Below are 15327 nucleotides of genomic sequence, written 5' to 3'. Positions count from 1 at the left end.
GAAGAAAAATCTCCTTCCTATGTAGTGGTGGACATATATTTGCAATATGGACTGTGATAATTTGGTTTTAGTGGTTTTTGAGGAGTTATTGTGAAAAATTTTCTTGTATTTTTTGCAAAAGATGTGTAGAGGATTCCAAGGGAGAATGCGTATTTATTGAGGCGTATTGAAATAACTCCACAACTTGGTATAGGACATAATTGGGGTAATTTGCACCTACACAATAACACATCTTAATTTAGAATATATGGGTGCCTAGTCTAGCCCCATATCTTGCCAATATATGTGCTCAAAAGTACTGCATATTTGGAGATAATTTAGTAGTTAAATGAACTAGACAACGATCATTTGATAAATCAAAAGAAAGGTTATTTCTTTCCTACCTCATTAAAGTTATTATATTTATTGTCTACTAACAAGAAAGCACTACTTAAGATCTATCCCATCTTGTAGACATACAAAATGTATTCTAAGTGTCTTAGGATTACTTTTGATATCAATAAAGTTACAACTACTATCAAGATACCTCGCTTGATTCATGAGGTCTTTTTGATGAATATGTAAAAAGGAGTTGCCTCAGAATTGAGGAGGTAATGATAAAAGAAGGAGGTAATGATAAAAGAAGGAAATAGTTAGAGATTATTAGGGATAAAAATTTGTTGAAGAAATAGATTCCTAACTTCTCAAATTCTTTTGATAATGAAGAAAATTAAACTATTAGCATATTAATAAGATGTTATCTAATGAAAATCAACCGAAGGGGATTAAAAAACTAAGATTTAGGGAGATCCTAGTGCTCTGGTCAAGACATATGTCAGAGCAAGGACTGAAGGGTCTAGTGAGCCATATCAAGAGGTTGAAGGGTCTAGTGAGCCATATCAAGAGGTTGAAGCCCCTCAAGGACACAAATTAAGAGGAAAAAGATATTTGATCTAAAGGAGAAAGGGAAAATATCTATAAAGGATTATGATTTTTTGTTCTTAGATGCTTTTAATTTATCAACCTCAAGGACACAAATTAAGAGGAAAAAGATATTTGATCCAAAGGAGAAAGGGAAAATATCTATAAAGGATTATGATTTTTTGTTCTTAGATGCTTTTAATTTAAATAGTTACCATGGAGAGGAGAAAGATAAATTTAAAATACATTTGGCTAAAATTATGTCTTTAATAGTGGAACAAATCACACCTTTTACTTTTACTTATCAAGGAGAATATTTACTAAGGAGGGTAATATTTACTAAGGAGGGTAGAATTTGACTAAAATTATGTCTTTAATAGTGGAACAAATCACACCTTTTACTTTTACTTATCAAGGAGAAGAATATTTACTCAAGGAGGGTAGAATCAAACTAATGGAAGACATCAAATATATATATGAAAAAAAAATTTAATAAAGAATCAAAATCATTACAAGAATCATCAAAGAAAATTCATCCAAAAGTTATAACATGATGGGAGGTGATTTATAGGAATTTCATCAACATATGAGAAGGGGCATGGATCTTATCAGAAATCCAAACACACAACTAATATAAATTATTGTGAAATAGACTTAAGGGCAATTTTAATGGGAGTCATTCATAAAAAATACTATGTAAATGGGATCCCAAATAGAATCATACATACATGTGATATAATAGAGTTATTTCGTGATATCTCTACTTTTATAAATAAAATCTATATTCATTCGAAATATAAAGTATACAAAATTCAAGTGTTTATAGATTTGTTTTTTCTTTCAGATGAATAAATAGATGATGAATAAATAGATTATGAGAAGGGGCATGGATCTTATCAGAAATCCAAACACACAACTAATATAAATTATTGTGAAATAGACTTAAGGGCAATTTTAATGGGAGTCATTCATAAAAAATACTATGTAAATGGGATCCCAAATAGAATCATACATACATGTGATATAATAGAGTTATTTCGTGATATCTCTACTTTTATAAATAAAATCTATATTGAGTTATTTCGTGATATCTCTACTTTTATAAATAAAATCTATATTCATTCGAAATATAAAGTATACAAAATTCAAGTGTTTATAGATTTGTTTTTTCTTTCAGATGAATAAATAGATATTTAGAGGAAGGCATTGTATAAATAAAAAATGAATTTTATCTCTACTTTTATAAATAAAATCTATATTCATTAGATTTGTTTTTTCTTTCAGATGAATAAATAGATATTTAGAGGAAGGCATTGTATAAATAAAAAATGAATTTTATCTCTACTTTTATAAATAAAATCTATATTCATTTGAAATATAAAGTATACAAAATTCAAGTGTTTATAGATTTGTTTTTTCTAAAATCTATATTCATTTGAAATATAAAGTATACAAAATTCAAGTGTTTATAGATTTGTTTTTTCTTTCAGATGAATAAATAGATATTTAGAGGAAGGCATTGCATAAATAAAAAATGAATTTGGAAGTTTGGTACCTATCCTAGTCAAATACCAATAATAATTATTATAAGAGGATAAATATAACATTCTCATTTTGGTGAGTGCTCAATTTGATAAGGTGTTAGCTTTATATAGAAAGATGAATCAATTTAGTAGATAATATAAAATAGTATTGGATGTGAGATACACAACTAATATGAACAAGAGCTGCAAAGCAGCGAAGTTCCTGCTCAAAGAGTGGTAGAACAATTTTGTTCCTGCTCAAAGAGTGGTAGAACAATTTTGTTTTTTGTTTGATGAGGTTTGGATTGTAATCTCTCCAATCATCCAACATAAATTCTTCATGCCTTCATTGGGTTCTCTTTGATGTGCTTCCATCAAAAATAATACATCATAAGAAAATAACTAAGAAAATAGTGTCATTATGACAATTATCTAGAATAGGAAGGAGGTGACAGGTGACAAATTAATTTGAACTATTAAAATTTTGAAATGTTGTATATGAATTTGATATACAATAATAAGTAATAAATCTAGGACTAATGACTCTATAATAACAGTTACAGTAATAAATTGTTTTTTTTCTATTTTTCCATGGTGCAGGTAATGTTGATTTCTTTCATTCATTCAGGCTTTTGTGAATACTACTATTCTTGAAAGTCCTTCAATTTTCTTCTGATTTCATTCATTCATTCAGGCTTTTGTGAATACTACTATTCTTGAAAGTCCTTCAATTTTCTTCAAAAGAAGAGGTTTCTTTTGGTGACAATTAAACTTCCTATCCCTTATTGTTTCAAGAACTATAATATTTTATCATTAAAATCAAAATTGTTAATATGTATGTGCATTATTTATAGTAGAAGTAGTAAATTATGAAAGATTCAAATAAAATAGATAATAAGATGCACAAGTGACAAAATTAACTGAATGAATATGTAAAGATAGAATTCTTCAGGCCTTCTCAATGAGCTTAAAAGAAATAGAAAAAACCCTATAAGTCATTTTATTTTTGTCCACAGAAAGGGGGAGAAATGAATGGAAATTCAGAAGAACATCCATCTACAACATGCTATGTAAAATTAACTTGCTAAATCCCTGCGTTAAGAGGATATTTTCTTTCAATAGATTGGTTCAGCTTATAAATCTAACAATTTCTGGTGTTAAATGAAAAGATATAAGATATAAGTGTAATGCCTACATACAGTTGTCATGTTATTCTTAATAGTTGTCATGTTATTCTTAATACTTATTGATTCTATCAAAAATGTAGAATATGAATGTGTAGAGTCAAACCTTCAGGAATGTCACATGCAATTACACCCCCTTCTGCTCACAATCATAATGTTCATGCAATTACACCCCCTTCTGCTCACAATCATAATGTTGTGCAATGCTCTGCAAGGTGCTTGCCTGCTGTCATGTTATTCTTAATACTTATTGATTCTATCAAAAATGTATAATATGAACGTGTAGAGTCAAACCTTCAGGAGGACCTATATAGAGGAAAATGGAACTGAAGGCAATTGGATAGCTCTTCCCCAAAATATCACCAGGGCAGCAACAACAAAACCAATTACAGAAAACCGTACACGCGATATTGTATACTATTGTCAGGCACAAAATTTATTGTTGCCTCCTGCACTGTGTTGTAATTTCCAATGTTGCTTTTGCCTCCACCCCACTGGCTGATTGCAACAACATAAAGAAGATTGAAGATAAGAAATTAAACTGTTATCAGAAAGCAGATAACGTAAACATATATGAAAAGAAGAATCTGAGATTGACTTAGAAACCCATGATTAACCAGATTGAAGTTAATATCACAACTAAGTATAACATTGAAAACACAAATTAAATGCACTTGCCTTTTAGGATTGCAATTAGGCTTTGTGAAAATAGACTGCTGCAAAATATCATGCTTATTATTAAAGTTAAAGCCATGCAGAAGAAATCAATTATCAACTTACTCTGTAAACGGATATCTTAATTCTGAATTCAAATCTGAACTGTAGATGGAGCTAAACAGAATTAATAACAGTTCATTTTGATTGAATCTACAGTAGAATGATCCAAACATAAGCCAATTTGTCAGTAGAATTTAAACTCACAGGTAAAGATATATGAATTGACATTCAACTATATCAAAAAGAATTTATGCAAACACTGGGTAGCCCAACTGAATGGACAACCAATCGAGATAGTTTCAACCAATCCAGATAGGCTTGAAAAATTATTTAATCCCACACCTTAAAATAGTCAACAAAGACAAGAAAAACTGCTATTATCCACACAGTAAGAACAGATTAGCTTCTTCCTAGGAATTTAATTAAGATAAATGCTTTAAACATGATGCACATTCACAAATACTATACTGAAACCTTATAACAAGGGCAGATTATTTACATATACTCAAAGGGAGAGATGATAAATGGAGCAAGTTTGATTAACACTAAATATCTGCTATAGAGATCCTTAGACTGAAAGAAATATAAAATTCAGTCTTTAAGTTCTAAAAAGTCAATACAGAAAGAGGAGATTGAACTCCCCTGTTTTCAACGCAAATTCCCATGCTTCCAAATCCTATGTCTTGTCTTGCTAGTGCCATTTTTTAACTTGGACTGAATAAATTTGTTTCAAGTTTTTATTGGTGTTCACTGGTTTAAGGTCTCCTTACATTTTGTACATGTTATCATTTAATACCATATGAATATTTGTGTGTCTTGATTGATAACAGAGAAAAAGTAACTATTAGTATAACCAAAGCAAATATCAGTTTACCTGGAGAAGGAGCAGGCAATACACATATTCAATGGAATGACACAGCTGCAACTTCTGGGGACACTCCAAACAGTGCATCACTTTCTATTGATGCCCTAGACTTCATTGCTAAAGTGATATGCTTTCAAGGTTCCTCAAAAGTTTTAACAAATATGGTTTTGTTTGGTTTAATGAATATCTCATCAAAGTCACTCTTATGTATACAACTAGCGATGCAGGTAACTAGCTTGGCTGCCTGGCTTTGGCTATCGATCTTGAACTGGTTATGCACTTGGAGATGGAAGGAATGCCATCTTTGCTCCTGCTGCTACTGCAATGGGTTCTGCTATTTTTAGCCCCCATAAAACTATTGCCCTTTCTTTGAATGCATTTCAGGTTATCCCTTGACCCGATTGTTTGTTCACCCTAAAGCCAGAATCCCAGAACAGATGCAACTAATCATGTAATCTAGTAAAATTTAAAACAAAACGCATTTGGGGATCAAAAAGGCAGCATAGGCCCAGTTTGTCCATCTATTACCGTCCTGAAGACTAATTTAGTGTGGTTTGAAGAAAGACAAAACAAGAAGAAATAAGGTATCAAACATTTTTCTTAACGGATTTTTTGAAAAGCAAAACAGGAAAGACAAATCGAGAAGAAATAAGATTGTCAACCAACGAACGGACGGCGGTTGCAGGTTCAGCAGGCGCAAGTTCAGTGGCCCATAAAACAAAATACGTTTACAGTTTGAAAAGTGTAAACTAAGATTGCAATAAAGTTATAAACAACAGAAAGTGAAACTTATAGTGGCCCAAAAAAAAGTTCACAACAAAAAAGTTCAGGTTTGAGAAGAGGCCAAAACAAATTTGAAACTCTAAGATTGCAATAAACAACATGAAGTGAAAGTGGCCCAAAAGCAAGTTCACTGTCTGAGAAGTATCAAAACGACAAACAACAAAAAAAGTTCAGAGTCTGAAAAGTGTCAAAGCAACAAACAACAAAAAAGTTCAGTCTGAGAAGAGTACCAAAACAAATTTAAAACTCTAAGATTACAATAAACAACAGGAAGTGACACTATTATAAAAGTGACCCAAAAGCAAGTTCACAGTCTAAAAAGTATTGGACCAAATTTAAGATACCAAGACTGCAATGAACAGCAGAAATAAATCCCTTGAAACTTCTTCCTGATTCCCCCGGTTTGGTATTTTGGGGAGAACTCACAAGTAATTTCATAGTTTAAAAAGTATTGGACCAAATTTAAGATACAAAATACAAAGCAGCGAAGAATATGCACATACCATTGACTAGGCGGACGATCATGGCCAAGCTGGCATTGAAATCAGGAGAGAGAATGGGACCCAAAGTAGTCCTTGGGTTGATGGCAACTACATCCAATCCTTTCTCTTTGCTAAATTCCCAAGCTACCTTTTCAACCAGTGTTTTTGCTACAGGATACCAAATCTGTTGCATGCATCCATCATCCATCACAAACTGGGTAATGGTAGAAGAAACAGTATTGTTAAAAAACGAAGGGAATTAAACGGAAGAGACCCCATTTTGTTTGCAGTAGTCTATATCAGTCCAGGATGTCTCGTCCAAGGGAGTGTCAGCAGGCCACTTTGGGTTGGGAACAAAAGCAGATACTGAGGAGGTCAGCACCAGCCGCTTTACTTTAGCTTTGTGGGCTGCTTCCAGTACGTTCAGGGTACCTTTGATCCCAGGGTCCATCAGTTGCTTCTGCATACATCATAAAAGAAATACAATAGTAAACATACTGGTAACTTGCTAAATATTACAATTAAGGATCTAATCTTTAAAGACATGGAAAATTTTCAAGTAATGCAGTAGTATCTGTAGCATGACCCCATTGTGTTAAAAGTATGAGATCTTAAAAGAAATGGGAAATTTTTCTAGTAATGCAGTACTATCTGCAGCATGACCCAACTGTGTTAATGTATGAGATCTTAAAAGAAATGGAAAATTTCTCAGTAATGCAGTAGTATCTGCAGCTCTAGTATTCTGCATGACCCAAGTCTGTTAGTCCATGCGATCTTTAAAGAAGTTGAATTTTTTTCAGTAAGCTATTGCATTCTGCATGATCTAACTAAGTTAATTCATGGGATCTCAAAAGAACTTGAAATATTTTCAGTAATGCAGTAGCATTTGCGGCTCTAGCAATCTGCATGACCCAACAATGTCAATTCATGGGATCTTAAAAGAACTAGACAAAGTTTCAGTAAAAAACCAGTAATATCTGCTGCTCTAGCATTCTGCATGACCCAACTCTGTTAATTAATGAGTATTTAAAAGAACTGGAAAATATTTCAGTAATGCAATGGTATGTGCAACTCTAGCATTCTGCTTGACCTGATTCTTTGAAGTCAGAGATTCTTAAAAGAACTGGAAAAAAATTTAACTAAAAAGCTCCAGCATTCTACATTGCTCGACTTAATTCTGTTAATTCGTGGATTCTTAAAAGAACTGGAATAAAGTTTCAGTAAAAAGCTCTAGCATTCTACATGACCCAACTCTGTTAATTCATGTGATCTCAAAATAACAGGAAAATTTTCAGTAAAAAGCAGTAGTATCTGCAGCTCTAGCATCCTGCAAGAACCAACTCTATAAATTCATGGGATTTTCAAAGAACTAGAAAAACTCAGTCATGTGATCTTAAAATAACTAGAAATTTTTTCAGTAAAAAGCAGTAGTATCTGCAGCTCTAGCTTTCTGCAAGAACCAACTCTGTTAATTCATGGGATTTTAGAAAAACTGGAAAAACTCAGTAATGTAGTAGTATCTGCAGCTCTAGTACTCCACATGATCTAATTGGGAAAAAATTCAGTAAAAAGCAGTAGTATCTGCCAGCTCTGTTAATTCATGGGATTTTAGAAGAACTTGAAAAACTCAGTAATGTGGTAAGAGTTCTGCATGACCCAACTCTGTTAATTCATGGGATCTTAAAAGAACTGCAAAAACGACAAAGGTGGATCTTGAAGCAGAAAGGATGGCAAATCATTAATCTTGAAGCAGAGAGATGGTTGATGGCCCAACTCTGTTAATTCATGGGATCTTAAAAGAACTGCAAAAATGACAAAGGTGGATCTTGAAGCAAAGAGATGGTTGATGGAAATACCAGCAGGCACTGGAAGGGTTTTTGAAATGTAGAATAACCTAAGGAAGAAGTTGAGATACCTGTCAAACTGGTATGCAACCACACACTCATGCAACAGTTTGGCTACGTGAATCACCTTGCAAGGGGCCACGAACACCATTTAATTTGGTGTTTTCTTTTGAGGTTGTTCTGCTAAATCTACAGTCAGTAACACTCTGCTAGAGACCTTGGGATACATGCGCTCTCTCCTCTCGTAATTCCCATTTTCCTTCTGACAATCTGCTACCGCCGAATTCAGTCGAATCAACTTTCAGAAAAATATTTTTCTTAAATTTTAAGTTTAAAAAATTGTCATGTTTCTTAGATTGAACATAGCACTAAAATGAAATAAAGGAAAATATGATCTTCTATTGGTTACAACGGTTGAAGATTAATCACGAGTTAATATTCCAGCCCTCGGCTGTAGTTTCCTATGGGCAGGAACTAATAACTTCAAAACCATTTTGAGGTAAGCTAGTTTGGGGATGATGTTTTTTATAAATTTGTGAAAAAAATTTCTAATGAGTGTTGTTTCTTACAATCCTATATTTTCATATTTACATGTCTATGATAAATATGAGTTGTCAAGCCTTCTAGTCATGAGATGAAAACTAGTGAGATAGTAAAGCTAACTAATTTCAATATATCAAATGTGAAATATCAATTCTTCAAATATGTCATCACCTAAATAGGAAACTATTTGGGAAAGGTTCTCTTAGATAAGTACACTTTTTAATTCACTCTTTTTTGAGAGACATCATTGAATAGTGAAATATCACCAATCAAAATGACACTTTCACCAATCAAAATGACACTTTCTTAAGCTTTTGTGATTCTTAAAAAAATATATCCTTGTGTAATAAGTTCTATTTATATTTGAAGAATGTCTTCTAGGTTCTTAGGAGTTGGAAGTGTCATGATATTCTAAATTTATATACAAAATCATCAATAATAATTAATTTTTTTGACAACCACATTATTAATTAACAACTGAATCCTAGATTATTAACTATGGAATATGAGGGTGTGCCTCCCCAACGCTAGGTGGTTGATAGATCAGCCAAAGAGAACCCAAATTGGGCAGGTGGGGGTGGTGTCATCTACAACCATAGGGGTAATTTTGTGCTAGTTTACGTCTCCAACCTGGGAACATAAACCTTGAGTTTTTTGTAGGTGATTGCCATTTATTATGGATTGATCATCATCAATGAAAGAAAACACAACTGAATTATAATAGAAGGTGACTAAAGAAACACTATCCTTTTCCTAAAAAATGAAGCTAATTCAGATTAGAAATATGAATGTTGAATATTCCAAACAACTAAGAGAGGGGGTGAATTAGAAGTCAATTAAAAATTCTCATTTTCCACAAAAAAAAGTTCTAACAAATTAAATTTCAGATTGCATAACCATGAACAAATGATAACATGAAAAGAGAAAACACAAGAGACACTAGATATGATGTGGAAAACCCAAGGAGGGAAAAGCCACAAATAATATTAGTTCTCAGACTAGAAACACCTATTAGGGTGACATCGGTTAAGGTGATTTTTACAAGATGGCTCACTGCTAGAATTGCTCACTGTAGGTGGGTTCACTGCCTGGCTAAAATCATAAGAAAAATGAGGGCTCACTACCTAGAGGAAGAAATAAATAATCCACCACAAACACACAACTACCATCTTGCTACAATGCTAGAAGAAACTTTAGTCTTACTATCATCGATACCAAACAACATCAGCAAACAACCACACTGATCAACCACTTCACGTCACAAAAGATAGATCTTCCTCGTACAATCAGCTTCTTTCTACAAACCTTCTTCTTGATTTATTTTCATTACAAGTGATCTTGATATATTTCGATCTTTAGAATAGATTATTCAAGTCGGCCAATGGACCACACCACAATGCAACAACATATTATCCAAATACCACAATCACGAGACCAAAAGATAGAGCATATAGGGTTAAAGAGGCCAAGAAAGAACACATCTAGAGCACAACAACATTTTCCAAATCTAAATAACGAAGATACATGCACTAGAAGCATAAATCCAAAAACACAACAAAAGAACTGAAGATGCAAAGCAATGCGAAACTCTACAAACTCTGTCAAATAAGCATTATCAACACAACATAGACTTTTAGAGAACACCTTCTGCACCATCAAACCAAAAAAAAATAATGTCAAGGAAATATCTAACAATGTGCCAACATATCATGATTATCTTTGCAATAAATTTGAACATCCGAAACAGAAACAAAGCACAAAAAATAGAATCAGTACATTGGCATCAGTGACAACCATATTGAGACATCAATCATCTTCACATCAGCAACAATCTCCCCCTTTTTCATTGATTGCAACATTCATCAACAACAAACAATTTCTCTAATAGCATGTTAAAAAACAAACACTTCTCAAAAACTTCTCCCCCTTAAAAAGAAAAACTATATAATTCCAAACTTCTCCGAAAAACATAAACTTACCGAAAATTCTCTCCCTTTGACATCAAGGACAAATGTAGATAGAAATGTATCTCAAAAATCACTCTGCTCCCCCTAAGAGGAAGCCCAAAACATTAGCCTAGACAAAAATTTGCATGAATTGTCATGGACTAATGCACTGCCAAATGTGCTTAGTTCAAACTAGGAATGGAAGTGAACCCTAACAACTATCAGAGATACTCAAAAGTATCTTTGTACAATGACTTTATAAATATATATGAAACTTACTCTTTGGTAGGAACATATTCAAGTTTTACTTCATTATCCACTACATTTTCTCTCAAGAAATGATACCAAATAGAAATATACTCTGTTCTGAAATAAAAAAATGGGTTCTAAGAAATATCGATTGTGCTTGTATAGTCACATATGATTGAGATAAGTTTAATAAATAATACACAAATATCAATCAATATTTGATTCATCCAAAGTACCCAAGTGCAGCGTGAAGAAGCTACAATCTACTCAACTTCTATGGTTGCTAAAGATATATAATCTTTCTTCTTACTTAGCCATGCCACTAATCAGGAGCTAAGGAAAAATGATCCACCCCTTGTACTTTTTTTATTATCAACACAACCTGTCCAATCAACATTAGTATAAGATTTCAGAATAAAGTATATTCATTTGGGATACCATAGTCCAAAATATTTTGTTCCTGTCAAGTATCTGAATATCCTTTTTACAACAACAAAATGTGACTCTTTTGGTTCTTGCTGAAATCTAGCCACAAGACAAACAACATACATGATATTTGGTCTTGTAGCTTTCAAATATAACAATCCACCAATTATTGATCAATACTTTCTTGCATCAGTCTTAGAATATTTATCACCGTTAGTCAATTTGCATCCAGTAGTCATGGGAGTACATACCAGTTTGGAATTATCCAATCCAAACTTCTTCAAGAGTTCTTCAACATATTTTGACTGAGAAATGAAAATTATTTTACTGTTGAATATGGTTGGTCATTTCTATTGCTAGGATATGTTGTTGTCATTGATGTCAACATATTCCTGTGATTTTCTTCGGTGACTACAGATTGAGAAGATTTTCTAATCCAATTTGTAGTGTTAGTTTGCTGATCACTATTTTGTAGAGTTAGGTATTTCCTCTGGTATATTCTAGTATGATTAGATCTAGTGCTGAGCTTTTGAGAAATTATTTGGGATGGTCTGGTTGTTGGCATTTCAATAGAAAGATTGTTGATATTCATTAAGGATATTGAGAAGGTTGTTGAAGATTATTTGATATAACTAAAACAGGATGATAACTATCTTTATAACATTATTTTGTCATTGATGTCAAGAAATTGATTTTTTGATTTAGTATGATGTTGCCATATCTTAAGAAGATTGATTTGAAGAGAATTAAGATGTCGGTAAAAGAAACAGAAAGAATGTGATAAGAAGGAGGAGGAATAAGCTATTCAATGGGCAACTATTACCGAGTTAGACACTGCTGAGATCATGATGTTTAGATATCCTACATATGTTGTTGATTGTAAGGTTAATACTATACTATGTCACCGAGCAAAGAACCTAGTCGGTAAACCCTAAGGAACCTAGTCGGTAAACCCTAAGGAACCTAGTCGGTAAACCCTACGGTTATCGATATCGGTTAATGAAGGTGGAATGTCTACCGAGTAAAGTTTATTATTTACTGAGTTGCAACCGAGTTATGACAGATCGCATTGGATGGATAAAAGCATTATTTAATGAAGTACAATGATTAGCTAGAGTTGTATAAATGATTGGTATGCCGCACATGAAGTTTGTTAAGGATCTATGGCAATAGAAGATCAGTAGGAAGATCTACAGCTCAGATTGAACCGCAATAACCTTGTGCAAGTTCCAAGAAAGGAATGAAAGTCCCTAGGCAAGGTAAAACATTTTTAGATTGAAAGATGCATTGAACCTAGTCAAGATTGAAGATCTGATGGCTAAGATTGATCATGGGAAATGTGATCAAGGAGATTCAACGGTTAGAAAATTGTTTAAAAATAAGAAATTGTTGATGAACAATGTATGCGGGCAAGTGTAAGCACAGGGATGCTACATAGTAATTACCGAGCATAGAAGCTTGAAGACCTATTTGATTAATAGAGTAGGGAGCCTAGCAGAGGGACAAGATAAGTCCTATGACTAGATTGTTTTGAGCAAATAAGAATTTGCTTTAGCATTTTAGATGTGAAGTTGAAGATATATTTTATTATTGTTATTTTGTAAGTGACAGAAAATCTCTTAACCGAGTGGACTTAACAGTCTTATTTGTAAACCCTCTAGCAAGGTAACATTCTAGATGAGTGTTTGAAATCCTTTGACAAGGTCACTTCTAACAAAGTGAAATTCCTAACAGATATGAGGGAAATCCCTTAACCGAGTCACATCTAGCAATGTGTTTGTAATCTTTAACAGGATTTGCTTTTAACCGAGCATACTCTAGAAGAGTATATTTCTCAGTGGGTTCGAAATCCCATAGTGGTTTTTCCCTATTTAGGTTTCCATGTTAAATTTGGTGTTATATGTGTTATGATGATTAGGTGTTTATGAGTTTGCATGTTTAGCAGTTTTTGGTTATATTGTCGAAGTATAAGTTACCGAGGTTGAATCTATTGATTTTATGGGTGATTAAGTTTGTATGATTCACCCCCCCCCTCATCTTGTTAGCTATTGGCATCAGTTCTTTACACCTAGTATCAGAACTTAACACTTGTGTATCTTCATTTCAGATGAATCATGATTTGGTGCTCCGCAAGTTATCTTTCTTCATGTGACAGTGGTTGATTGGTTGTGTTCTTGAGCTTTCAGATGTTGATTGATGAATATTTGATAAGTGGTGTTGGTGCAGTTGTTCTAGGCGGTTCTAATGTGCTTGCTGGTGTTTCCTAGTTGTGGCCTTTTTTTTTTAGCGATCTATATTGATCGTTGTGCAAGTTCTTGGTGGTTTCTATCGACCACTAATATTCTTCATGTCATGTGATATTTCTGGTAGTGTAGCGTATTCTGATTGATCTTTGTGTGCTTTCTGGTAGATGTGGTCATTTGGGAATTTGATTTACAACCATGATATGCTATGTAAATCACTATATTGGTTCGGTGGTCAATCTTTGTATCATGTGATGTAATTTTGTAATTGAGGGTTGAGGGTTTAGCCAACCTTGTTGCCTATTGGCATATTGTTGGCATATCTGATGAAGAAAAATAATGGAGAGATTATTGGCATATGGAGATGACGATGAGATGAGAAGACAACCGGTAAAGTTATTGTTGGCATAACTTGTAAAGTTGATGGATATTGTTGGCTAGATGATGATGATATAGTTGTAAGTTGTTTGAAGACTTTATTTATGTTGTAATTGATGGCAACCATTTTTGTTGAGTCATCTAAGTCATCTAGGCCTACCGGTAAAGCCTGACCAGTAGAAGAATGCGTTAGACAACAAAACTACTAAGTTGCAGTTAACCAGTAAACATGAACAAAGCATTAATCAAGACATTGGTATGGACGATTGGTGATTAGTTAGATGTTGTGGTGTGGAACATATGTTTATGACATTGGCATGAGTTGTCATTACAACCGCATTAGCAAATTCAATATATTAAGTGAGTTATGATTTACTATCATAAACTCTATGAAGAAGAATGTATACTGATAACAAATCTTTAACCAGTAATGTGGATCTTATCATGTTCATTATTTAGTGATGCCATGTTAGAAACTGTGTCTAATGATAAGATGGTGTTTAAGAATGTACAAGGATTAGATTTCTTGGGAAACAAGAAAGTGCTTAGCAGAATGTGACAAGGGTTTGATTGCTTATCAAATCAATGTGTGGTGATGAGCGGTGATCACGGTGGAAATTGTATTGAAATTTGTTGTAATGATTTGTAAAGATCTATAATGATATGAAATGTAAATTCAATGTATTTTGAATGTAGTTAGGGTTATGTAACCGACCTAGTTGAAAAGTGTATTTAGGTCAAGTTTGAGAAGATATTTTGTGTCAGTGATTTGAGAAGAAGTGTGTGTCGAACTAGATTGAAGAATCTGCATGTGAGAAATAGAATTGAGCTGAAAAGGATCCAAGCAAGGAAGTGTTGTGATCAAATCATTTTCCCTGTTGTTCCTTAACAATAGTTTGAAATCCCTTAACCAGGTAGAATTTAACAAGTCTTATTTGTAAAATCCCTTCACCAGGTGGCTTATTAGCTTGAGTTCAAAATCATCTAACAAGGTTACTCCTAACAGGGCTAAGGTGAAATCCCTTAACCGGGTGACTCCTAATAGGGTCTTCTCTTAACTGGTCATATTGTAAAGCTCCTAACTGGGCTAGGCCTTTAATCAGGCACATTCCAAAAGAGTGCAAATATTTTGTGGGTACTAATTCCCACCGTGGTTTTTCCCATTTGGGTTTCCACGTAAAAAATATTTGTGTTCATGTGGTGATGCATTATTGATATGTAGATTTGAATCATTACTTTATTTG

General features: G+C 33.2%; 1 protein-coding gene across 6 annotated transcripts; it reads right to left on the bottom strand.

The window, feature by feature from the left end:
- Positions 1–3357: 3357 nt before the first annotated feature.
- LOC131855745 (phenylacetaldehyde reductase-like) lies at positions 3358–8485 on the bottom strand. Of its 6 annotated transcripts, none has more exons than XR_009372378.1 (4): positions 6729–8099; positions 6476–6638; positions 3902–4105; positions 3358–3815 (listed from the first exon to the last, which is right to left on the bottom strand). XR_009372378.1 is itself a non-coding variant. In XM_059220116.1 (4 exons), exons 2-4 carry the CDS (start codon positions 6903–6905, stop codon positions 4044–4046), a joined length of 402 nt encoding a protein of 133 aa, XP_059076099.1. In that variant the 5' UTR covers positions 6906–6914; positions 8370–8485; the 3' UTR covers positions 3358–4043. The 6 variants fall into 6 exon arrangements, 5 of the variants coding, with proteins under 5 accessions (XP_059076099.1, XP_059076100.1, XP_059076098.1 ...); XM_059220116.1 differs by adding an exon at positions 8370–8485 and having other exon boundaries at positions 3358–4105; positions 6729–6914; XM_059220117.1 differs by adding an exon at positions 8116–8287 and having other exon boundaries at positions 3358–4105; positions 6729–6914.
- Positions 8486–15327: the final 6842 nt, after the last annotated feature.

The sequence above is a fragment of the Cryptomeria japonica genome, chromosome 1, assembly GCF_030272615.1.
Source record: "Cryptomeria japonica chromosome 1, Sugi_1.0, whole genome shotgun sequence".
Lineage (NCBI taxonomy): Eukaryota > Viridiplantae > Streptophyta > Pinopsida > Cupressales > Cupressaceae > Cryptomeria > Cryptomeria japonica.
This window is presented reverse-complemented; position numbering and strand designations above follow the sequence as displayed.